This window comes from Brassica napus, chromosome C3 (assembly GCF_020379485.1).
Source record: "Brassica napus cultivar Da-Ae chromosome C3, Da-Ae, whole genome shotgun sequence".
Lineage (NCBI taxonomy): Eukaryota > Viridiplantae > Streptophyta > Magnoliopsida > Brassicales > Brassicaceae > Brassica > Brassica napus.
In genome coordinates this window covers 70,442,915-70,467,199 of record NC_063446.1, presented here as the reverse complement: position 1 = coordinate 70,467,199, position 24,285 = coordinate 70,442,915, and the positions used below count along the sequence as shown (strand labels likewise).

At 33.1% G+C, this 24,285-nt stretch overlaps 2 protein-coding genes across 5 annotated transcripts; one reads left to right on the top strand and one right to left on the bottom strand.

Moving 5' to 3' along the window:
- The first annotated feature begins 832 nt into the window (after positions 1-832).
- On the top strand, positions 833-2,974 carry LOC106390080 (cytochrome P450 CYP82D47). Its single transcript, XM_013830470.3, has 3 exons — positions 833-1,829; positions 1,908-2,187; positions 2,462-2,974. Exons 1-3 carry the CDS (start codon positions 894-896, stop codon positions 2,830-2,832), a joined length of 1,587 nt encoding a protein of 528 aa, XP_013685924.2. The 5' UTR covers positions 833-893; the 3' UTR covers positions 2,833-2,974.
- A 19,255-nt stretch (positions 2,975-22,229) lies between these two features.
- LOC106390077 (probable caffeoyl-CoA O-methyltransferase At4g26220) lies at positions 22,230-24,285 on the bottom strand. 4 transcript variants are annotated; one of them, XM_013830466.3, is made up of 5 exons: positions 24,181-24,285; positions 23,523-23,616; positions 23,212-23,436; positions 22,787-22,921; positions 22,230-22,631 (listed from the first exon to the last, which is right to left on the bottom strand). In XM_013830466.3, exons 2-5 carry the CDS (start codon positions 23,571-23,573, stop codon positions 22,341-22,343), a joined length of 702 nt encoding a protein of 233 aa, XP_013685920.2. In that variant the 5' UTR covers positions 23,574-23,616; positions 24,181-24,285; the 3' UTR covers positions 22,230-22,340. The 4 variants fall into 4 exon arrangements, with proteins under 4 accessions (XP_013685920.2, XP_048606460.1, XP_048606461.1 ...); XM_048750503.1 differs by having other exon boundaries at positions 23,523-23,663; positions 24,181-24,198; XM_048750504.1 differs by lacking the exon at positions 24,181-24,285 and adding an exon at positions 23,783-24,109.

Genomic DNA, 24,285 nt, shown 5'->3' with positions numbered 1-24,285 from the left:
GCATCTTAATAAAATTAGAAATAGTTCAAATTACTATAATATGTATGTCCAAAATTAAAAAAAATGGTAGACATAAATTTCACTGTTACAACACTAAGATATAATGTTGGTTAGGTAGAAATTTATAGTGGTGAATAAGAAAGATATAGCGGAGGTTAGTAGGTTACAGATTTGGTGGTGGTTCCCGTGGAAAAAGCTGCAGACTACAGTGATGGTGGTCGAGTGATGAATGTGGTATTGGAGGAAATGATAGACGATTACAAAAGAGGTGATGGTGTTACAAAGGAAGAAGTGGTGATAGAAATGAAGGCGAGGCAACACTAAACATGAAAAACATACAAAAACGTTATATTTGGTTAATAATTAAAAGAAATGACGATGCTGGCTATGGTGGTAAAGACTAACACAATCAAAAAATTTAATGGAGAGGGAGTGATGGTGGATTGGAAGAAACGGTGGTGATTGGTAACTAAAGAAAAAGAAAACTTATACATTCATTAATCGGTAAATGAAGGTAATATAGTATATATTGAAATAATAATAATAGAGGCTCTTTGCTTCTTAGTTAAACACTTAACTATATTTTATTTATTTTTTGCTCAGACGAATTTTTCGTGAACATATACACTTCGTCTAGTTACAAACGTAAATTATTACTCTCAAAATGTTGGACATTGGACTGAAATTCAGTTCCAAGAATATTAAAAACACACACACCACCATTACCTAATGCTCATATTGGTATTTCAATTGCAAATAGTTGGTAGGAAATTTTAAAACCAACCGGGTTAAATACCTTTTGGATCCTATTAATATACGATCATAAAGCTCTTTCTGTATATATAAACAACCAATCTAAGTAATACAGGAGCTTGAATCAAATACAGCCAAATATGGATCTAGTTCAGATTTTTCTCCTCTCTATTGTTTCTCTCTGTTCTTTTTCCTACATATTAATCAAGTCTTTGTTTATTCCTAAGAACAAAAAACGTTTGCCACCTATGGCCGCAGGAGCATGGCCGATTATAGGCCATTTAAGGGCCTTTGACAACGGACAGCCGACTCACGTTACGCTTGCCGACCTATCTGACGTGTACGGACCAGTGTTCATGACTAAAGTTGGCTCTGTGAACACCCTTATCATAAACAACCAAGAAATCGCCGAAGAGATCTACACTGTCCACGACAAGGTCTTAAACCAGCCAGCTGTCACTGCGTCTAAGCTTCTGTGCTACAACGACTTGTCCTTGTCGTTTAGCACTGATATTTCTTATTGGGGAGAGATGCGTAAACTAGCTGTATCTGAGATTCTGTGTCCCTCAGTCATTGACATGCACATGCATATCAGAGCCAGAGAGGTTGATGTAGCGTTCATAGAGTTGTACCGTAGATGGGAGCAGAAGGGTGAGTCTCAAAAAGGATTGTTGGTGGATATAGGGCAAGAGTTGCATGATCTAACCAAAAATATCTCGCTGATGACGATCGTGGGGAAGAAATATTACGGAAAAAGCCTTAACTGCGAGATCCAAGAGGCGATGAGATGTAGGAAGCTGTTACAAGACTGTACTGATTACATGGGGATCTTTTTGTTTTCGGATTTCATACCGCCTCTTGGTTGGTTGGAGTGGAGGATTAAGAGGGACATGAAGAAAACGGGTAGTGAGATCGATGAAGTTCTCGAAGCTTGGGTTGATGAGCACAAGAAGAAGAGGAAGGATTCTGGTGAGGGCTTTGAAAAGACTTTCTTGGATCTACTCATCGACATATTTGAACAACAAAAGACCCTGCCTCTTGATGATGCTCATACAACAACCAAGGCCATCTGCCTTGTAAGACCTTTATATATCCCATATATATGTAGTTTAAAAAGGATATGAACTAATAATCTGTTATTTGCGTGAACCTAGAACTTGGTTATGTCAGGGAGTGCTACGACCATTGCGGTTCTTGTTTGGGCCGTTTCGCTACTCGTCAACAACCCGCACGCGTTGAGGAAAGCTCAGGAGGAGCTTAACCGGACAACTGGAAAGGATAGATTCGTGGAAGAGTCCGACCTCAAAGATTTGGTTTACCTTCAAGCAGTTATAAAGGAGACCCTCCGTTTATACCCACCAGTCACTCTCGTCGCTTATAGAGATGTGACGGAAGCTTTCGACATTGCTAATGGAAAGTTTCATGTTCCTGCAGGTAGTCTTCCATAAGTTGAAACTAAAAAGATGTGGATTCAAATTATATAAACAGTGATCATTTAGCTACTTCAAGCTATTAATCAAACATATTATAAGGAACCTAGAATTTTAAGAGATATATGTGTGACCTAAGATACTCCGAGATACTACTCTAAAACTAGATTGAGTAAAGGCTCATAAATTACTTACAAATTGTTGTAGTCCCTTTCTCTAATCGCATGCAAACTTTTTTTTTGTTCAAAACATAATCTTATTTCATGTCCATAAATTAGGGACACAGCTGCTCGTAAATGCGTGGAAAATTCATAGGGATCCGAGTCTTTGGTCCAATCCCGAAAGCTTTGAGCCAGAGAGGTTCTTGACAGTAAATAGAGAAGTATATATCAGTGGGCGGAATTACAAGCTGTTGCCATTCGGGTTAGGACGGAAGGCGTGCCCTGCAATCCCCCTTGGCCTGAGGATGGTGCAATATATCCTGGCAAGGTTATTACAAAGCTTCGATGTGGTAAGACCATCAAGCCAAGAAGTAGATATGACCGAAAACAATGGGTTGCTCAATCTTAAAGCCACTCCTCTTGAAGTTTTCATCACTCCTAGGCTTCGTAAATCTCTCTACAAAATGGATCGTGTAGGGCTTGATTAGTACTAAAATATTGATCTTTGCCCACTGAGATTATATAATCAAAATAGTCTTGGGATCGTTCCACTGTTCGTCATAACAATAATAAGATATTTGGAATATCGTTGTAATACATAATAAATTAAAAACAGTTTGGAAAACAAAATATAACACATAAATACAATAAAAATTTAGTGAAAATACAATATAATTTGATCTCGATGAATACTTAAATCGACAAATAACAATTTAATTAAATTAGATAATATAAGTCAATAATAAATAAGTTTCAATTACAAATAGAAACGATTATAAGAATAAAAAGAAGAAAAATATATTTGCGGTTTTACTTTTTAAAATTTCAACAAATTCAAGCTAACGAAAATATAAAACAAAGGAAGTTCAATGAAAACTTATTTCCTTATTGGTTAACAAACTTAAACTTAGATAAAATAGAAAAAATTGATTGAAAACAACAATCAAATATTAATACATAATCAAGACATGTATTAAAAAATAGTAAGAAAAACAAAAATAACATATACACCAAATAAAAGAGTAATTTTTTTGTTAAAATACATAATATAACCCAACAATACATAAAATACAAGAATATATAGTGCAATTTCATTAAAATAAAAAGGAGAATTTGCCAACAACTCAAATATTGATTATAACCATAAAAGTGGACTATATATTCAATCAAATGCAAACCAATCTAAAGGAGTTGTAAAAATAATATTTAACCCTTATGACCAAAAAAAAATAGAAAATAATTTTACAATTATGTCATTCGTAAGTCTACACGTAACAAAGAAAATCTACATATCTATAGACCTCAAAACAGGTCTACATTGTAATTTTATCTTGTAAATTTATTTTAAAAATGTAAAAAAAGAATTTTTGTGAAACTTTAAATTAATCATTAATATAAGGGTTAATATGAAATTTAGAAATTAGAATTTTATATAATTGAACAATTTAAAAGAATATAATATTGATTTGGTAACCATGTGTTAGACAATGTATATTGTTTAGAACAAAATGTTGTAACATGTTATGTCTTTTAACGTTAAATTCTTAGGCTTGAATTTTAGATTGAAAGTTTTTTGTTTTATTGATTATAATTTGCATATTAGTATTGAGTAATTTATATTTTGTATATGTAGATATTTGATACAATAATTGAGACTCTTTTGATTATCAAGCAAACATTTAGGGTTTGAGTTTTGTGGTTTAGGGTTTTGTAGACTTACAATTCAATATACTTTAATTAGTATTTAAAAATAGCATTAGTTTTAAATTAAAAATATGAAAGAATATATTATAAATATTAAAAAATAAAGAAAAAAATTAGTAATTCATATATAAATTACTAAAACAATAAAGGAAGTAGGAAAATAAAAATATGTATAGACTGATAAAAAAAGTCTACTCTCATCAAATTTAACCTAACCGGACGTAACCAACAAAATTCTAATATAATCCAATTTAAACCAAGCCTTATCGGTGCAGACTAAGAAAGAAGTTTACACCCACCAAATTTCACCTAACCACATTTAACCAACTTATTTTTAACCAAATCCAAGTTAAACCAAACATTTTTAACCTAACCAGAAAAGTTACCCAGCATATAAATACAATTTTTAAGCTTTTTGGGTTAAAAAAAACCCAGAAAAATAATCGTTTTAGACTTACAAAGAAGTCTACTCACTGTAGCAATTTAACCTAACCAGATTTAGCCATTTTAATTTTAATCTAACCGAACTTAAACCAAATATTTTTAATCTAATGTGAAATCATATATTAAAATTATTAGAAGAATAAAGAACAAAAAATTAAATATTCTTTTTTCTAAAACAATAAAGAACAAAAAATTAAAAAAATAATGAAAATGATTTTGATTAATTTTAGTTTTTGTATGAATAAATAATATTCAAACCAATATTCAAAACTTGTCAGATCATATATTAAAATTATTAAAACAATAAAGAATAAACAACAATAATGAAATTATCATAGTAGACTTACAAAAAAAGTATACTAAATAGACTTACGATAAAGTTTACTCCAAAAGAAGTCTACAGTGTCGTAAATTTTAACCTAGTTACAACTTTTGTCTCTTTATATAAATGAAATTTACACAATCTCTCTCATAAATGGTTGCACAAGGGATAAGATTTGTGTTCCACATGCTCAAGGTGGACTTGGTTTCTTAGACTTACATGATTTTAATATTGCTTTATTAGCAAAACAGCTTTGGAGATTGATACAGTTCCCGAACTCCCTACTTGCCAGGGTTTTGAGAGGAAGATACTATAATCGATCAAGTCCTTTGGAAGACCGTAAGGTTTACTCACCTTCTTATGGTTGGCGTAGTATTATGGTAGCAAAACCTCTACTAAAATCAGGAATACGAAAGACTATAGGAGCAGGCCTTAATACATGTGTTTGGACCGAGACCTGGATCCCAGACACTCATGCACGTCCACTGGGACCATCGGATCGTCTTACTTATAGACACTCAAAGCTCCTTGTTCACTCCTTCATTAGGCGAGATACAAGGGATTGGGATACTAACCTTTTATTGGAGTTTTTTCATCCCGAGGATATCCTGCTAATCCTCAAACTGCGACCAAGTAATACATGGTCTTTGGATGGGTATGCGTGGAACTATACAAAGTTGGGAGTTTATACGGTAAAATCAGGATATAACCGGCTACAGTTGACTAAAGTGAGCGACACATATGCTCACATTGTACAACCAAGTCCCACTGGTTTACAGAGCCATGTGTGGAGTATTCCTGCTCCTGGGAAGATGAAACACTTTATGTGGCATGGCTAGACAGGTTGTATTGCGACAACCGAGACACTCGCCTATAGACACCTGTGCACTGATAGGAGCTGTCTTAGATGCGGTGACTCTGAGGAAACCATTAACCATCTTCTTTTTGAATGTCCCCCTGCCCTTCAGGTGTGAGCTTTATCGGACCATCCGTCCCTTCCGGGTTACTTCCCGAGTACTTCTGTTTATTAGAACATGAGCTTCCTTTTTTTGGAAGAATAAAAATGTGGCCTTCATGGAACCACTTATCGAGACCTTCCCATGGATCCTTTGGTACATTTGGAAGGCACGCAATGACAAACTTTTCAATTGAAATATCACCGGTGGACACCCTTCAGCTAGCTGCCGCCGAAGCCGAGTGCTGGAGGAAAGCAAACTTACCTGAGGACAAAGAGGAAGAGGAGACCTTACCTGCCCCGTCGGTTAGCTCGTCTCTCCCTGTGGACCCTTAACGCCCGACCTGTCAAATCGATGCATCATGGATTGATAATGGCACGGTTAGTGGACTAGGGTGGTTCTACAAGGATCAAATGGGAGTCGAGAGATTTGGACTACAAGGATGTCGGAAGAGCCTATCAGCCCTCCATGCCGAAATGGAAGGACTCATTTGGGCGATGTCTTGCCTAAGAAAGTTCCATTGTACCGCGATTCACATAGAGATGGATTGTTCGGACTTGGTGGGCATGTTAGATAGCCCTTCTAATTGGCCGACCTTTGCCTCCGAGCTAGTATCTTTCCGTCTTCTGAAAGACGGTTTCTCGGATTTCAGCATCTCCCGCATACCCATGACTAGGAATTTGAGAGCGGATTCTCTCACTAAAGAGGCAAGAAATAGCGGTACTCTTTTTCCCATGTAGATCAGACCCAGCCGGACAGAGCGTCTCTTCGGATCGCCTCAGACTCGACTATAACTTGATCTCAACAGATGGGAGCCGACAAAAAAAAAAGGTTGCACAAGTTTCTAAAACTCTCTCACTTCTCTCTAAAACTCTCTCCATTCTCTTTATAACTCTCTCATTTTTCTTCTTTCTCTCTAAAACTCTCTCATGTCTTTCTCACAATATTATCTTGTTATTTTAGGTATTATGATTCATCGTGTTCATCTTCTCCTTAAAAAATGTAAGTTTTAGATTTATAGATTTTAAATGTGTATTTTTATATTATATCTTTCTCACAATATTATCTTGTTTTTGTAGGTATTATCATTCATGGTTTTCATCTTCTCTAAAAATGTAAGTTTTAGTTCTATAGCTTTCAAATTTGTATTTTTTATGCTATGTCTTTCTCACAACATCATCTTGTTTTTGTAGGTACTATCATTCATGGTTTTCATCCTCTTCCCTAAAATTTAAGTTTTTCTGATTTAAAACTATTTTTCACATTTCAAAATGTACATATTTTTTCATATCTGAAAATTATTAGATAATGTAGACTTTTAATGAAGTCTGCTTATAAGATAAAGCCAGTAGACTTAAAAAAAAATCTACTAAACCACTAATTTAGCAGACTTCATGGGAAGTCTACAAAAATATTACTTCAAATTTTTTCTATGTTTTATTAATAATTTTATCTTATTTTGCAGGTATTTTTCGTCCATGGTTATTATCCCTCCACCCAAAAATGTAAAATTTATATCTGTAGATTTTAAATATGTGTGTTTTATATTTATATTTAAATAAAATTACATATTCAAACTTTATGTCTTCTATTTACTACTATGTTTTCTTATAAATTCTATTTTCTAAACCTTTTTTAGATTTAAACTCATTTTTATATTTTTTAATATTTTTTTTTTTTGAGATCTAATTTTTTTTCTGATAGAGTAGACTTAAAATGAAGTTTACTTAAAAGCCAGGACTAGTAAAGTAAAGTGTACTAGCCCTGGTTTTAAGCAGACTTCACTAGAAGTTTACTCAAATATGATTTTAATTTTAATTTTATATTTTTTTCACAATTTTATCTCATTTTGTAGGTATTCTCTTCCAACGTTGTCAAATCTTCTTCCCAAAACTGTAAGATTTACATTTATTCATTATATGGATATTTTTGTGTTTATATTGAACTAAATTTATAAATTCATAATCTATGTTTTTGATTTGCTACAAGGTTGACAAAAAAAAACAATTTTGAAATATTTTCGAGAACAAAGTATTTTCAAACTTTCTAAATGTACATTTTTAGATCTTAAAATTTTCCGTTAGTGTAAACTTCAACAAAAGTCTACTAAACCATAAATTTTAAGTAGACCTAATAAAAATTCTACTAAAATATGATTTAATTTTTCTATCTTATGTTTTTCTCATAACTTTATCTGACTTTGCAGGTACTCTTTTCCAAGACTTCATTTGAGGCATCAAGATTATGAAAAATCAAACACACTCAAGAATATTTTTTAATAAATTGATTTATAATAATTTGCCATAATAACATATTCATTTGTAAATAATTATATGATGCATAATCATTGAGTTTTTATTTAGTTGTGTTTCACTTTTATGATATATTAATTTTGTTAGCTATCAATTTTTTCACAAGATAATCTAATCAACCAAACAATTTAAACCACCATAAGCTAAAACAATAATTAACACACATGTGAGAAGAAGAAAATCTATACAAAATTCCTAAGAAGTTTGAAGAGTAAAACTAATCACAAAATTTTGCAATAAGTTTCAAGTGTATACTTCGAACAAAAAAATGTAGAAGCAGACTACTAACACACACCGTAATATAATCAAATAGTGAAGAAAATATGATGAGTAATACAAAATGTACTTTTAATAGAATTTACGACGTAGAATTCAACTTCAGTCTACATTTGTAGATTTACAAAGGCGTCTACACATATTATCTAACATATAGTCAAACCAATAATTGGTAATCTACTTGGCACTGGCTTGATACACAAAGGCGTACAATATGCGTCTTACATAACTCGATCAAGTTCCGCACTTGTCGATCATTCGTGACATGCGTAGGAGGAGTATCATGACCCATTTGCTCTAAAATTACGTCTGGTAAGGAATACGTTAGCTTCACCTTCTCGGTTTTCTTGTCCAGATCATAATTTTCTTGTGCCATCTCAACAAGTTCACCATGTGTCAACCATCATGCACAGGGAACATTTTTCCTTTTTCCGATTATCGACCATAAACTACCACAAAGAACCTTTCACCACCCATTCTTAGTATACAACATGTAACTGAACCATTCCCTGCAAAAATAATACGGTTTACAAAATTAGCGAATATTAATTTCATGTTTGATTATATTACATAGTAGATTTACAAAGACTTCTACAATTATTAGGTAACTAGATATTGAAACCAAAATGTTGATAATAATTATGTAGACATTTTATAGATTTTTCTATGTAGACTTTATATTCAGTCTACAAAATAATAGACTTTCTTTTAAATTTACGTATGTAGACTCTCATGTATGTCTACAATTTGGGTTAGTTTTTGCGACTGCAAAATCCACGGGTTATTATCTGTATTTAAAAAAAGTTGTGATTTTATACGTGTAGACTTTCTTTTCATTCTGCTTTTTGAACAAATTAGTTTTTGCAATTGACCAAAATTCAACCAGGATTTGACTTTCAAAAGTAGACTTCATTTACAGTCTACTTTTTTAATTTTTTTTAGAACATGTTAGTTTTTGCAATTGACCAAGTTTGATTTTCTACAAATAGATTTAAATGAACGTCTGCACATGTGTAGACCTCACCTGAAGTCTACTCCCAAATTCGACAGGTTAGTTTTGTAGTTAACCAAAATAAAATAGTAGACTTCATATGTAGTCTACATTTTGTTTATGTGATTAGTAGACTGAATATGAAGTCTATGTCTCTTTTTTTGTTTGGTCAACTTTATAACATTTTTGTCAAATAGAAAACTAACTTATTAACACAGTAATATTTTTTGGTCAAATGCAAAACTGACCGTTTGTAGACTTCCCTAGCAGTCTACATAATATAGACTTCCAGTGAAGTCTACTATAAAAAGTCAAAAGTTTCCCAAAGTTCGATCAAATGCAAAAACTAACCTCTTTTATGTAGACTTCTTAGTAAGTCTACCTAATTTTTTGTTTTTGTTTTCAAAGGTTAAAACGTAAACTGTTAACTTGAAGAAAGAAATGGAGCCAAAGGAGGATTTGAGTTGAGTTTGGGTCTTGTGCAAGAATAGGGCAAGTCTTCCAGAGATTGTCTGATAGGCTTCAGGAGTGTTATAGAAGGGCTTCAGAGGAGTCTAAGATACTATGAAGCTGGTGCAAAGATAGGGTCAAGTCCAGGAGGGACTTAGACACCATTTGGAAATAGTTGGGTGATGGTGCGAAAATAGGGCGAGGTACGAACAGGTGGTCCGTACCATCGATCGTACTTGTTCCAGATCAACCCGAAGTGAAGAAGTGCAAAGATAGGGCGCCGGTTCAGCAAGAAAAGAGGCGACCTAAGCTGTAGCAGCTTGTGGACGTTTGTGGATAAGGCCAGGCTGTCATGAGCTGAAGTGAGCTGTAAAGTTAAAGGAGCATGGACCATGTATCTGGTCTGATACATGGGAAGGTTCATAGGAGCCTATAAGCAGCCAATCAGAAGGCAGCCCTTGCCTTGACCAGATTTGAATTAACCAATCAGACACCATCATCTATCATCCAATCACAAGACATCACACAGATTGCAAACTCACCCTCCATCCTAGCCATCCATTCATCACAAGTTATTTCTATCCATTAGATTAAGGGTTTACGTAATTGCAAAGTGTAAAGCCTATATAAAGGCTATGTAGTGGCGATTTGTAACCCTAAGGGAGTAAGGGGGAGTTCCCCTCTCCACTTCATGAATGATAAACTTGTTCTTGAATCTGAAACCCTAATCTCTAATCTCTTATTCTCCTATTCTCTCAGTCTCTTAATCTCTGTTCCTAAGTCTCTTTTTCTCTCATAAACACTCTCATCAATCTCTCTTTCTAAATCACCTAGAGCAGGCTCTCATCTTTCTCCATTGGAGTTTATACACACACACATACAACCAGAGAAGAGAACTCTACAAATCTCATATGGTATCAGAGCCAGGTTCATCTGAACTTGGTGTTGCTTCTGCCTAAGCTCACAGCTCACTCCCATGCCATTTCAAGCTGATAAGAAGCTTCATGTTCAGTCTGGCTGTTCTACATCTTCAAGAAGAAGAAGTTCCATCCTAGACGTCCAGAAGCTCTTCTCAGTCCAGCCTCACTCTCTCATGAACGCCCTTGAAGGAAGAAGGTCCCTGGAAGAAAAGGTTATGGAGTGGCCTTACTAACCTCTCCATGAAAACCAGTTCCAAGCGCCCCTTTCTCACTGTCTTAGAGAAAGGTGATAGCTTTCAAAATGGATCTGGTGTGGCGAGTTCAAACCATGAAGAAAGGTGGGGTCTTTGACATGGAGAGTTGAAGAGGACGGTTCATGGAAGAAGAAGATGTTGGGATCGAAACCAACAGCTCAAAACTTGCCATGTACCATGGAGATTCAAGGAACAAACAAGTTCCTTGGCTGTAAGCTGGATCTCTTTCCCTCTTATATAAAACTTGAGTATATTGACTGGTTGTGATGTTGTGAAGTGTTTGAAAACCTAAGGATTGTTTAAAAGATTACTAAATGAAATAAAATGAATTTAGAATCTGTCCCAGGATGCTTAAAGAGCTTGGTTTCCTAGTAATCCTTACATCGTACTAGTTATACTAGGCTTACTAGCAGCAGTGTAAGCGCTTTAAAAAATGTCTAGTAACTTATCAGTATTACTAGGATTACTAGATATGTTAATATGCTTAGCTCCGGTTCATAATGATGCTTGTTGTGTTTGATTGAATCTGCTTGCATACATGGATTGAAACCGAATTGAAAGCTGTTGCATATAGTCTTGTGGCTCTCTTACATTGAAGCATTAGATTCATGTCTAAATTGCTGAGTAAAAAAGCTTAAAAATGCCTAAGTAGCTTGCATAAATCTGGAAAAGAAAGTGCTTGTGCTTAGAGAGGTTGCTTGCAAAGATAGAACTTGAAAATGACTTGTTTTAATCTGTTGTAATGCTTGTGAGATTTGGAATCAAACTTGATGATTAATCAAGGATTGAGCCCGATACTCTTGTGTCTTATCTTTGCTGGAGTTTGAGTGGTGTTTCAGGTTCACAAGAAGTGTTCTTGGCTCACCACCTATCCAAGACAAGAGGAAAACTTGATCCATTGTGTGGAGCAATGGGAAGATACTTGTGTGTAGAAGCCGGTTTAAGAAGCGCATGCCACGAGGTTGTTGAGCTCCTGGTTCAAGACACACAAGAAGAAGAAGGTCACCACCTAAGTCATGAGGAAGGCTGGTGATCTGAGGGTACTTCAAGCTGAAGGCAAAAGGGTGGATCAGTGATTTAAGCGCAGCTGTTAGGGTGGTGTGCTCCTGGTCTTGAAGTTCATTGAGGCTCATTTCAAGCTTGAACCTATGCTCAATTCAAGCTTGTGGTGGGGATTCAAATGAGCAACCTGAATAGCTAAAGTTCAAGACCTGTTTCCTCCTTATCATTACAAGAGAAAGCTAAGATGAAGCCTATTGCCAACATTCTGTGGAGAAGTCCACAACCTGCTCCAAAGAGGGTAGAGAGGATGTTGTGACAATGGAGAGATGAAGCCTATTGCCAACATTCTGTGGAGAAGTCCATAGCCTACTCCAAAGAGGGTAGAGAGGATGTTGTGACAATGGAGAGATGAAACCTATTGCCAACATTCTGTGGAGAAGTCCACAGCCTGCTCCAAAGAGGGTAGAGAGGATGTTGTGACAATGGAGAGATGAAGCCTATTGCCAACATTCTGTGGAGATTTCTGCAGCCTGCTCCAAAGAGAGTAGAGATGATGTTGTGACAATGGAGAGGTGACTTGCGGTTCTGTCCATGGTGGTTTAGTCACCATATCCTACACATCAGATGAGTGTAGAGAGGACATTAGACATGCCAGGAAAAGCATCACCAGGAGGGTGATGCAATTAAGACCAAGACCATTGCAAGCTGATCATGGAGAATTGGGGCTGTAAGCATCAAGTTTGAAGAAGATGGAGGTGTTCCCACAAGAATGATCATAGAGCTTAGTATGCGCTCACCTTCAAACTTGGAGCTTCCCTATACTCGGTCTCAAGCTTGAGGGGGAGTGTTGGTGAGCTAGCAAGTGAGAGACTCAAGTGGTGTGTGAAGAGCAGCCACTCCTCACCAAAGCAAAAGGAGCTAGGCATGTCTTACCTGATGGAGATGGCAAGAAGCCACGAGAGAAGGGAAGACTCAGGCCGGTCCAGTCACTCCTCACCAAAACAAAAGGGTAGTTTCCCCGTACTCAATTTCAATTCATCATTTTCAATCGTATCTAGTAATCCGTTAGGAATACTAGTTTTACTAGACAGTAACATATCTAGTAATCTATAAGGAATACTAGTCTTACTAAGACGGTCTATAAGCATGAATTGATTGAGTTATGTTACTTGATAAGTACTGATACACTTGTGGAATAATGTATCAGGTACCTTACTTGGAGACTCAATGGAGAGGATCAGGTCGCTCCTAGCCTTTCAAGATGGCATAAAGCCCGGTGAAAGGGGGAGACACTAAACCGGTTCTATAAAAGAGTCCAAGAAGGTGTGGTGAAGTGTGCGCAAAACTTGAAGTGTTGCTGCACCTGTTTAGGCCGTGATCTAGAGCTTCTTGTGTTCAACCACACTGGTTCTAAGGCACAAGAGCTCACTAGCCAATCCCTAGGCCTTGTTGGCTCTACTCTTTTTCCCTCATCAAGGTTTTGTTCCAAGGGTTTTCCTTGGTGAAGTTTTTAATTAGGGAGTTCTTCAAGGTTCCAAGCTTGACTTAGGAACGCCTAGAGTCAAGCTTGAGGGGGAGTGTTAACTTGAAGAAAGAAATGGAACCAAGGGAGGAGTTGAGTTGAGTTTGGGTCTTGTGCAAGAATAGGGCAAGTCTTCCAGAGATTGTCTGATAGGCTTCAGGAGTGTTATAGAAGGGCTTCAGAGGAGTCTAAGATACTATGAAGCTGGTGCAAAGATAGGGTCAAGTCCAGGAGGGACTTAGACACCATTTGGAAATAGTTGGGTGATGGTGCGAAAATAGGGCGAGGTACGAACAGGTGGTCCGTACCATCGATCGTACTTGTTCCAGATCAACCCGAAGTGAAGAAGTGCAAAGATAGGGCGCTGGTTCAGCAAGAAGAGAGGCGACCTGAGCTGTAGCAGCTTGTGGACGTTTGTGGATAAGGCCAGGTTGTCATGAGCTGAACTGAACTGTAAAGTTAAAGGAGCATGGACCATGTATCTGGTCTGATACATGGGAAGGTTCAAAGGAGCCTATAAGCAACCAATCAGAAGCCAGCCCTTGCCTTGACCAGATTTGAATTAACCAATCAGACACCATCATCTATCATCCAATCACAAGACATCACACAGATTGCAAACTCACCGTCCATCCTAGCCATCCATTCATCTCAAGTTATTTCTATCCATTAGATTAATGGTTTATGTAATTGCAAAGTGTAAAGCCTATATAAAGGTTATGTAGTGGCGATTCGTAACCCTAAGGGAGTAAGGGGGAGTTCCCCTCTCCACTTCATGAATGATAAACTTGTTCTTGAATCTGAAACCCTAATCTCTAATCTCTTATTCTCCTAATCTCTCAGTCTCTTAATCTCTGTTCCTAAGTCTCTTATTCTCTCATAAACACTCTCATCAATCTCTCTTTCTAAATCACCTAGAGGAAGCTCTCATCTTTCTACATTGGAGTTTATACACACACACACAACCAGAGAAGAGAACTCTACAAATCTCATATAAACTTCTATGGAAGTCTTCTTTACAAAAAAAATTATTATGGTCAATTGCAAAAGTAACATGTGCGTTTAAATGTAGACCGCATCGTAAGTGTACACATATGCGTAGACATACAAAACAATCTACTATACACAGATCTAAAAAATGACGAAAACCATGTAAATAGTTATCTTTTTCCGGTGTAAAGTTCGTTTCCACCCTTTATCACCATCCAAACTCCAAATATGAGCAAAAAGAAGCACATTTGTCGACTCACAACTGAATAAATTCAAAATATGAAAGTTTAGATTATAAAAATCGAAGTTATGGGAGTTTTTTAGATGAAAATGGAGAGTGATAGAAAATGAGGATCTGTTGGTTTAGAAAGAGAAAAAAAATGGTTACAAATTGAATTCTTGAGCTTTTAAGAGTTCAAAAAAGGTGGCTTATAGTGGTTGGAAAATTGATGATAATGACATTGTTGTAAATAAGAAGAAATTTTTAGGATGTAATAAGTTTTTTCTCATTTTAAAAATAATTAAATAATTAATTAATAATGGCAATTTTGAAACTATTTCAAAAACATGAGGATGGTTTAGAACTTTCAAGGGTGAATAGCAATGACAAAAAAATAGTTGGTTTGGGGTTGACTTGAAATTATAGGTTTGTTTTGAAAAAATCCCAATAAAAAGGGAATAATTCATTCACAATTTTTCAACAAATCAAGATCAATCCCCTGTACATTATTTACCAAGTGATTTTGGCACATGTCATCACCACATTAAATTTGGAAGCATGATAATGACATACTAATAAAGATGACATCGCTTAGACTAATTATGACATGAACATTTACATTTAATGTTGTTTTACAATTCAGTAAGTTTTTAGAATAAAGTAATAACTTATAAATCATCAATAATATAACAATAAATAGTAAAGTTAGAAATATAGTAATATATAACAATTTTCGAAAATATTATTTAATTTTAATATTTACAAAATGTAGAAATATTATTTAATTTTATGTTTTGTTAAGTTTACATAACATAATTTTCCCTTAATTTTATAGAATTTTATTTAATATATATCAACCAAAATAAGTAAATAAAAATATTTCCAAGACATTTACATTTATCTAAAAATTTACATTTAGAAATATCATTTATCTCATTTACATTTATATATTATTAAATATAAATGTAAATAAAAATATTTATTTTAACTTAATTTTTACATAGAATTAAAATATTATACGCAAATAATAAAACCAAAAAATTAACAAATATTTATTGGGGTTTTTTCAAAAATGACTCAAAATTTCAAGTCAAACACAAAAATAACATATGCTTTTTTGAGACTTTGTTTTGTCCTATTTACCCTAGAAATTCTAGTTATTCATGAAAATGCCATTACTTTTTTTTTTCCTTTTTTTCGAAAATAATGTTTTTACCTTACCATCCTCATCTTCACCAAATATTTACAACTTTGCCTTTGACATCAATAAATCAACCACCATGAACTACCAAATTGAGAGTGTTAATGCCATAAAGTTCCGATTTTTTCTCATCGTTTCTCATTTCCTATCCACACAAACCACATATCTTACACTTTCTCTCAAAATTCATCAAAAAAATTGAAGATTTTGATTACAAATTATGTAAGGTTCATAATCTCAAGATTCTCGGTGATTAACGAGTAGGTAGCTGTTGTGGTGAAGTTCTGGGTGATTGGAGAAACCACACAAGTCATCTCACGAGTTAAAGGTATGAAATCGCGAACCACATTTTATTTTTCAGATTTGTTCGATGAAGAAAGAAGTCTTCTGGTCAATGCATATGTTAGTTTTGCAATTGACCTTTTGTATGTGTTTTAATAGAAGACTTCCCTAGAAGTCTTCCAACTTTTCTTTGTAAACAAAAAATTTCAACATTCTAAGAAAAGACTTCCTTATAAGTCTTCTCGGATAAACATGTTAGTTTTAAATTTGACCGAAGTTCATCAGAAATTTGACTTTTTGTAGAAGACTTCTAAGGAAGTCTTCCCAGAGAAAACTTCTACAAAAGTCTTCTGAAAGTCTTCCCTAAGTCTTCTCAATGCCGGAAGATGTCTGTGTGGGTTACTTTTGCAATTGAAAAATAATAGTAAAAAATTTAATATCAATGAGATTCTCTAGTTTAATTCTAGGGTTTGGTCAAATCTTTGCCCGCGAGAGAAGACTTCTAGAGAAGTCATCCGATGGAAGACTTCTAAAGAAGTCTTCTCTCGGAAAGTCAAATATAGTCAATTGCAAAAGTATGACTTCTAAAGAAGTCTTCTCTCGAAAAGTCAAATATAGTCAATTGCAAAAGTAACCCAGCAGACTTCTTACAACTTTGAGAAGACTTCAAAAGAAATCTTCTACGTAAATCTTTATTAAACTTCAAATTATCCAAAATTAAAATGAATTTTTAATATCTTCTTGCTAATTCATGTTTATTAGTCAATATTGGGACTAATGAGTCGAAATTATAACTTTTTTTTTTTTGTCATCATAGAAGACTTGTAAACGGAGAAGTTAATTGGTGAAAATTTTGAAGTTACAACTTTGATGTTTAATAATGTTTCTAGCTAAACGGAGAAGTCTTCTGTAAGTCTTCCTCATAGAAAACTTGTAAAAGACTTCATAAGAAGTCTTCTCCGATGATTTTGTTTTATTAAGTTGATGTTCTGTGTTTGTGTTGTCTTCCTCATAAGATACAATTTTTAACTTCCATGAGATTTAAAATTTCAACTTTCGCTTAAAATTCAATTTTGATCTTTTGTGAATTTGACTAAGGTTTCTTGAGAAGTCTTCTCTCTTAGTTTTAGCAAATTTTACTAAGTTTTTGTGTTGTTGTGCTTTGTTATGTGTGGGTAGAATAATTAAAATATTTTTTGGTATGTTGCATCAATATCTTTAATGAAGTCAAGTACTTTTGGCAAAACATGAACATATTTACCATTCTTTTGATTAACATCTTTTAAAGTTTACAAAATAATTCACAACTAAAAAAATATTACACATACAAATCATAAAAAGACCATAAAAAAATTATTGCACAGTTAGATATTATTCCTCGACATAGATAAGCTTGGACTCCACTTCACATCATCTCTTTGTACCACTTTGGGCAGAGACTTTGGAAGACTTTATGAAGACTTTGTGGGAAGTCTTCTAGCATAAAATACATTAGAAGATTTCCCAAGAAGTCTTCCGAGAGTCTTTCGAGAGTCTTTCAAGAATTATCCCAGAAGCCTTCCAAAATTTGTCTCAGATCTGAAAAATCTGCATATTCAAAAGCATTCAAATGACTTCAAAATAGAGAAGACTTCAAAAATAAATTTTTAGATAATAAACAAAACATTCATATTAGGTTGGATCTATAATTTTTTAGAATCTAATATATAAAACACACAAAATACATATCCAAAATTTATACCACTTTAGGCAGAAGACTTCGGAAGACTTCCTGAAGACTTCGTGGGAAATCTTCTAGCATAAAATGCATTAGAAGACTTTCTAAGAAGGCTTCTGAGAAGTCTTCCGAGGTCTTCTGAGAAGTGTTTCAAAGTCTCTCAGATCTGAAAAAACCTGCAAATTCAAAAACATTCAAATGACTTCAAAATAGAGAAAAACTTCAAAAATGAAAAAAATATGCTTACAAAATAAACAAAACAGTCACACTATGTTGAATCTATAGCATTTTAGAATCTAACATATAAACACACACATAAACTCATATCCAAAATTTAGAGATCTACCTTTGAAACAGTGAAAGATGAGAATCATGCAATGAAAAACCTGCAAAAAGAAGATAAATTAGTGAGAAGACATAAGAAAAAGTGAGAAATAGATATAAAGCTTGGTGTTTTGATGTTCAAAGAGATTAGAGAGAGGTTGGAGAGGTTGGAGAGGTTTAGAGTGAGAAACATTACATTTTTGTTGCAGTCAATTAAGAAGAAGAAATAGAATGTGTAAATTTTCTTTATATATAGAGACAAAAATTCCAATTAGGTTAAATATTTTCGACCCAAAAGACTTCTGGAAAACTTTTGGAAGACTCATGGAAGACTTATGTAAGACTCATGGGAGACTTATGGAAGACTTTGATTTAGGCGGGAACCCTAAATTTTACTTAAATTTAGGCGGGACGTGTCGGAAGACTTCTTTTTAAGTTTCCTGTGAGTCTTCTAGACCCTAAAATCAAATAACTATGCCAAAAAACCTTTTTAAACTTAAAAAAAACTTAGAAAGTGTTTAAACCAAATTATTAGATAGTTACTAAACATATATAGGTCAATCTGAAAAAGAAAAAAAAATGAAGATAAGATTTCAAATCTAACCCTAAAGATACCAACAATACTATAACATATGTTACCAAACCCTAAACCAATGGCTCATGAACCAATCTACATTCACTCATCTATGTTGAAAATAATTCAATTTCAGATAAAATAAATTTACATCATTGAAAAATGCTTATTATTACATGATTTCAAATTTTAACCCATGAAAATATTTTTTATAAGAAAATTAAATTACTTTTAAGATCTAATCCATGAGAAGACTTTCTCTGGAAGACTTCTGGAAAACTTATGAAAGATTCCTGGAAGACTTTGATTTAGGCGGGAAACCTAAATTATTCCAAAATCTAAGCGGGAACAATAAATTCTACTAAAATTTTGGCAGGATGTGTCTGAAGACTTCTTTTTAAGTCTTCTTTGAGTCTTTCAGACCCTAAAATCAATTATCTATGTAAAAAACAATTTCTTAAACTTAAAAAAAAACTTAGAAAATGTTTAAATCAAGTTATTACTTATTAGATAGTTACTAAACATATATGAGTCAATTTGAAAGAAAAAAAATGAAGGTAAAATTTCAGAATCTAACCCTAAAGATACATACAATACTATAACATATGTTACCAAACCCTAAACCAATGACTCATGAGCCAATATACATTCACTCATCAATGTTGAAAATAATTCAATTTCAGATGAACTTACATCGTTGAGAAATGTTTATTATTACATGATTTCAATTTTTTAGCCATCAAAATATTTTTTATAAAATTATAAAATTATTTTTAAAATCTACTGAATGAGAAGACTTACAAAGAAGTCATCATAGAGAAGACTTATTGTAAGTCTTCTCTAACATATGGTTATAATGGTAAAATTGAATACAAGTTTTTTGTTTGTTCATAAGGGGGCTGTTGTAATTTCACGAGGTTTTTGGGTTACTTTTGCATTTGATTAAATTTGGGGTACACTTTTGTATTCAAAATCAAATTTTGAGTCATTTTTGGCAAATCCTCCAAATTTATTTATAAATATAATTTTAAAATTTTATTTCTGCATATGGCGTAAGAAAACACCTAGTAAAAATTAAAACCAGTGAATCTAATAGATTTGTTTTTCTTTTTAGTCACAAAACTCAAGTTAAGTGAAATTAATAAGATATTGATGCAAAACTAGTAGTTTTAAACTACGATATGACTTCATAGATAATCAAACAAACTTTAAAAAATAGTTAAAATATAAAAAATAATATATATGAGATAAAATGAACATATTTTTATGATATAACAAAGACCTTAATATTGTTTTTGTCATTGATCTTTAGTTATTATATCTGAAAATGTAGAATATTAAAAGATTGTCATGTTCAAAAAGTAAATATATAAAAATGGATCCACAACTTATATGAAAATAGAAGTATATAGTTATATTGTTGAACGAAAGACAATATAAATAACCTAACAAAATATATAAGAAACATAGCCTCGTTAAACCAATCTTAATAGTTGTATTACAAAATTTAGTTAACCACAAAAATAATTAATATAAATAAAGAAGAATAATCACGGAAATAGTGTTTCATAAATAATTATACAACTCAACGTTTTAAATTAATAAAAATGATAAAAATAAATAAATAAATTATCTGCGTGAAGCGCAGATAAACCATTAAATACAGATATTCTTTATATATTAAACCATTAAACATTACAACATTGTTTTGTAGTCATGTGTTACTATCATAATGAAATTCAAAATTCTTAGAAAAATAGGTTGGTATATCTTAACTTATATTATACTTTTTATTAAACTAACTATAAATAGATAAATAGTGTACAAAAGAATATTCTCGCACTTTTCTTAAATAAATGCTACGGAATTGCCTAATATGATTAACGTATATAAGACAATCAGTGATTATGAATAATAAATATTTGATAATAATTTTTGTATCTTAACTCTTTTTTGTTTAATTTTATATTATTAAAAGATATTATTTAACCACATTAATCATATAATAAAAATAAATAATTTTTTTTTATATGTTATATTTTGAATTTTTAAAACGACTATAAATTACTAAAAACGTTAAATGTCTCACACTAAAATTTTGTGATCAATAATTTAACTTTTTTTTTTATAATAAAAAGATACAAATGATCATGAATCGTATGAATATGAAGTCTAATTTACTAGACATTCCTATTATAAATTAGTATAGTTTAAAATTAAACTATAGAACATAGAAAAATATTTAAATATGATAATTTCTAAATTTGTATTGAAAAAGTATTGAAACCTTAATATTTTAAATTTGAAATTTGTATTAAAAAATCGCACATTAGAAATTTTGTGTTTATCATATGAGTATGTATTCTCAATAATAAATATGTATATTAAAATATACTATATATTTATGTTCATGTCATTAAAATTTAGTTATATACCATATAAAATAAATTTTTTGATTTATTTACGAAAATATCGTAAATAAACAATATTTATTGTTTTGATTTATGTCTCTACACTAGTTTAATTATATAAATAATAAATACAAATAAATAATAACAGATAAAATTAATTTTATATATAACATTCATCCCGTACAAATAATAATTACGCGAATCTTATGCTAGTATATTAATAAATATGTAAAATGTTGATTGTGGATAGGATAATTTTTCATTCAAACAGACGAAATTCCCTTTTTCGCGTGTGTGTGGGTCTGTCCATAACTAATATAGTATAATATATAATATTCATTAAACATATTGCATATAATAATACATAGGGAGAATATTTAACTATAGTAAATTTTGACTATAAAATAGAATAATAACTATAGCATTCACAAGAATTATTAAAAATATGTGTATATTCTTCTTGGAAGATATTATTCTTGGAAAAATTGCTTTTGCGTTGGATTTAGAAATATAAAATAATGTTAATCCATAAATATTGTTAAATTTATAAATTTATAACCGTCACATATCTAAATTCTGTCTCAAGCAAATAGTCTGAAGATTCTGTTTCAAGTAAATAGTATAGAACTGTTCCTTTTTAAAGTAGTATAGTATAAAATTCACTGAATGATAGTTTTAGCTTTATCGAACCCATCAAAAATATCATTTCAAAACAGTTTTTTTTTAGCAATGTCTGGTTTTCTTACTATTATTTTATAGTTTTGATTTGCTCATCATCTTATGGATTATATTATTTTGGTCTAGATGGAGAAAGTCGCTCAGGGGGTCACGTTGTATTCTTGTATTGAACGCCTAATTACGGGCAACGAGAAAGATTAGTCAAGCTTTGGACAAATTGTCACATCTCTAAGCCGATTCTTACGTGAACATTTGTCGATTCTTCCATATCGGTTTCCCCTAATTCTTTTTTTTTCCTATAAGTAGTTATCCCCTAATTCACCTAAGTCAATCAGTTTTATTTTAATAAAGTTTTTTATTAGAGCACGTAAGTCTTAAGACAAAACTTAACAGCAACGACGACGACGACAACAACAACAAGATTTGCGCGTCAAAGTAGTAACATTTCAATATAGTCTCCTGCAAATAGTGATCCCATCGCCAAGCACAGCGTGCGAGATCTGCACTCGCTGATCAGCAGAGAGTTTCTGGTTCAGCTCGAGGATGGCTTTCCTGCCTCCTCTCCTCCACTCAGATGTGGAGGTCTCCGGTTTAGCAACTGTTCCTCCCCAGAGAGTGTTGTCATACACTACAATCCCACCAACCTTGATCAGTCTCATAAGCCTCTCGTGGTAGTTCCAATAGTTCTCCTTGTCTGCGTCCACAAATGCGAAATCGAAGCCGCCCTCGTTGGCTTTCTACATCATAAACATCAATAATAGACAGACTATCTGAGGACAATTACTATTTATGACAAAAAATTCTTAACATGAATCCTTATTACTCTTTCATTCCTATTGTCTGGGAAATGGAATGGACATAATGAGACAAATAAATGACTAGGAAGCTATACATGGCTTAAAAGTTCGTCTAGGACTGGAAGAGCTTCAGATTCTCTGAAGTCAATCTTGTGTTCAACACCAGCTTTCTTTATAATTGGCAATCCTACCTCTTCGTATGAGCCTCTATCCACGTCAATGGCAATAACCTGCAGAGCTCGTGTACCACATAAGTTGCAGAATGAAACAGTTGATCTTTTTTTTTTTGAAGAAATGTTAAATTTATTCAAATAAAAAAAAACCTTATTTACAACAAGTGCGGCTTTGTTTCAGGTGATTTTTTTATTTAATAAATGTTAAGTTTATTCATCTCAAAAACATTTGTACAATAGATAAATATGACATTGTTTGAAATCATATTTCTAAATTCTGAAAACTAACTAAAAAATAGCGCGATTCAAACTCATGTCTTTATTTCTTTTTCGATATATGCACATACCTTTCCATCTTCTGGAATGGTAAGAGCAGTGAGGAGAAGAGAGTATCCAGTGAAGACCCCAACCTCAATCGTTTTTTTTGCATTTACCAAATTTAGAAGCATCCCCATTAGCTGACCAGCATCTGGTGCAGTAGCCATCACAGCTTCAGGGTGGTTACAGGTAATGTTCCTAAGCTCCTTAAGAGCCTCAGGCTGGCGTGGATACACGCTGGTCTCCAGTATATACTGCAACATTTTTCTCCAAAGAAAAGTATCAGAGAAAGGTGAGAAAATAGTGAGGATCGATGAATGTCTGTAGCGTATGGCCATACTTTATAGAGCTCTTCACTCTGCAGCAATCCCTTGCAGAATTCCTTAGACATTGTAACCACAGTATTCTTTCCACACCCACAAGCACTCAAGTATCTGGTCAAGGAATTAGGGCATAAAAATACCCATGCCATAATTTAATACTGTGCACAGAAAATAATGGTTTGGTGAAACTTTACAAAATAAGAATTGACCATTTTTATGTTCTCTAAAGATGTAAAAAGGAATAGAAAGTTTTGTGGTTAATAGCAAAACTGATCACATTTCAGCCGGATAATTGAAACACATGTTCTAAATAGCTTTGCCTCTATGAACCCATAAATCAGACCAGCCATTAAAGTTCACCATCGACCAGGGGGCATTTCCGGAGAAAAAAATCGTTACAAAGAGAAGAGTAGTAAGAGCATCCCTATATGGGATATTATTGAGTCCCTAAAAAAATACAAAAGAGATTAAGAAGTGGAGGAAAGAGTTTTATATGAGAGCCAGTGAGATATTATCCAAAAACTGTTATGCCATGTGTTCTTTTTTACAGTGACTTTAACTTTCTTTCAAAATTAAAATTTAATTATTTTGACAAAAGACATATTTTGAGCGCTGCAATGCTGTAATGAGAGAGAGAGAGAGAGAGAGAGAGAGAGAGAGAGAGGGAGAGCGTACCTGAGGATCTAAGTCTCAGTATCTACTAGCCAGTCAAGTGACGATTATAGAGGGGACCAGGCTTGCTTTTATGTGAAGTACAATGACAAGAAAACGGACAATTGT

What these genes read in the sequence shown, in the direction of transcription:
- LOC106390080 (XM_013830470.3), top strand. Translation starts at nt 894, where the DNA reads ATGGATCTAGTTCAGATTTTTCTCCTCTCTATTGTTTCTCTCTGTTCT. An exon ending in CAACCAAGGCCATCTGCCTT is followed by an intron (nt 1,830 to 1,907) that starts GTAAGACCTTTA and finishes GCGTGAACCTAG; the next exon opens with AACTTGGTTATGTCAGGGAG. An exon ending in AAAGTTTCATGTTCCTGCAG is followed by an intron (nt 2,188 to 2,461) that starts GTAGTCTTCCAT and finishes TCCATAAATTAG; the next exon opens with GGACACAGCTGCTCGTAAAT.
- LOC106390077 (XM_048750503.1), bottom strand. Translation starts at nt 23,654, where the DNA reads ATGGCATGGGTATTTTTATGCCCTAATTCCTTGACCAGATACTTGAGT. An exon ending in AGAGTGAAGAGCTCTATAAA is followed by an intron (nt 23,437 to 23,522) that starts GTATGGCCATAC and finishes AAAATGTTGCAG; the next exon opens with TATATACTGGAGACCAGCGT. An exon ending in TAGACGAACTTTTAAGCCAT is followed by an intron (nt 22,632 to 22,786) that starts GTATAGCTTCCT and finishes TTTATGATGTAG; the next exon opens with AAAGCCAACGAGGGCGGCTT.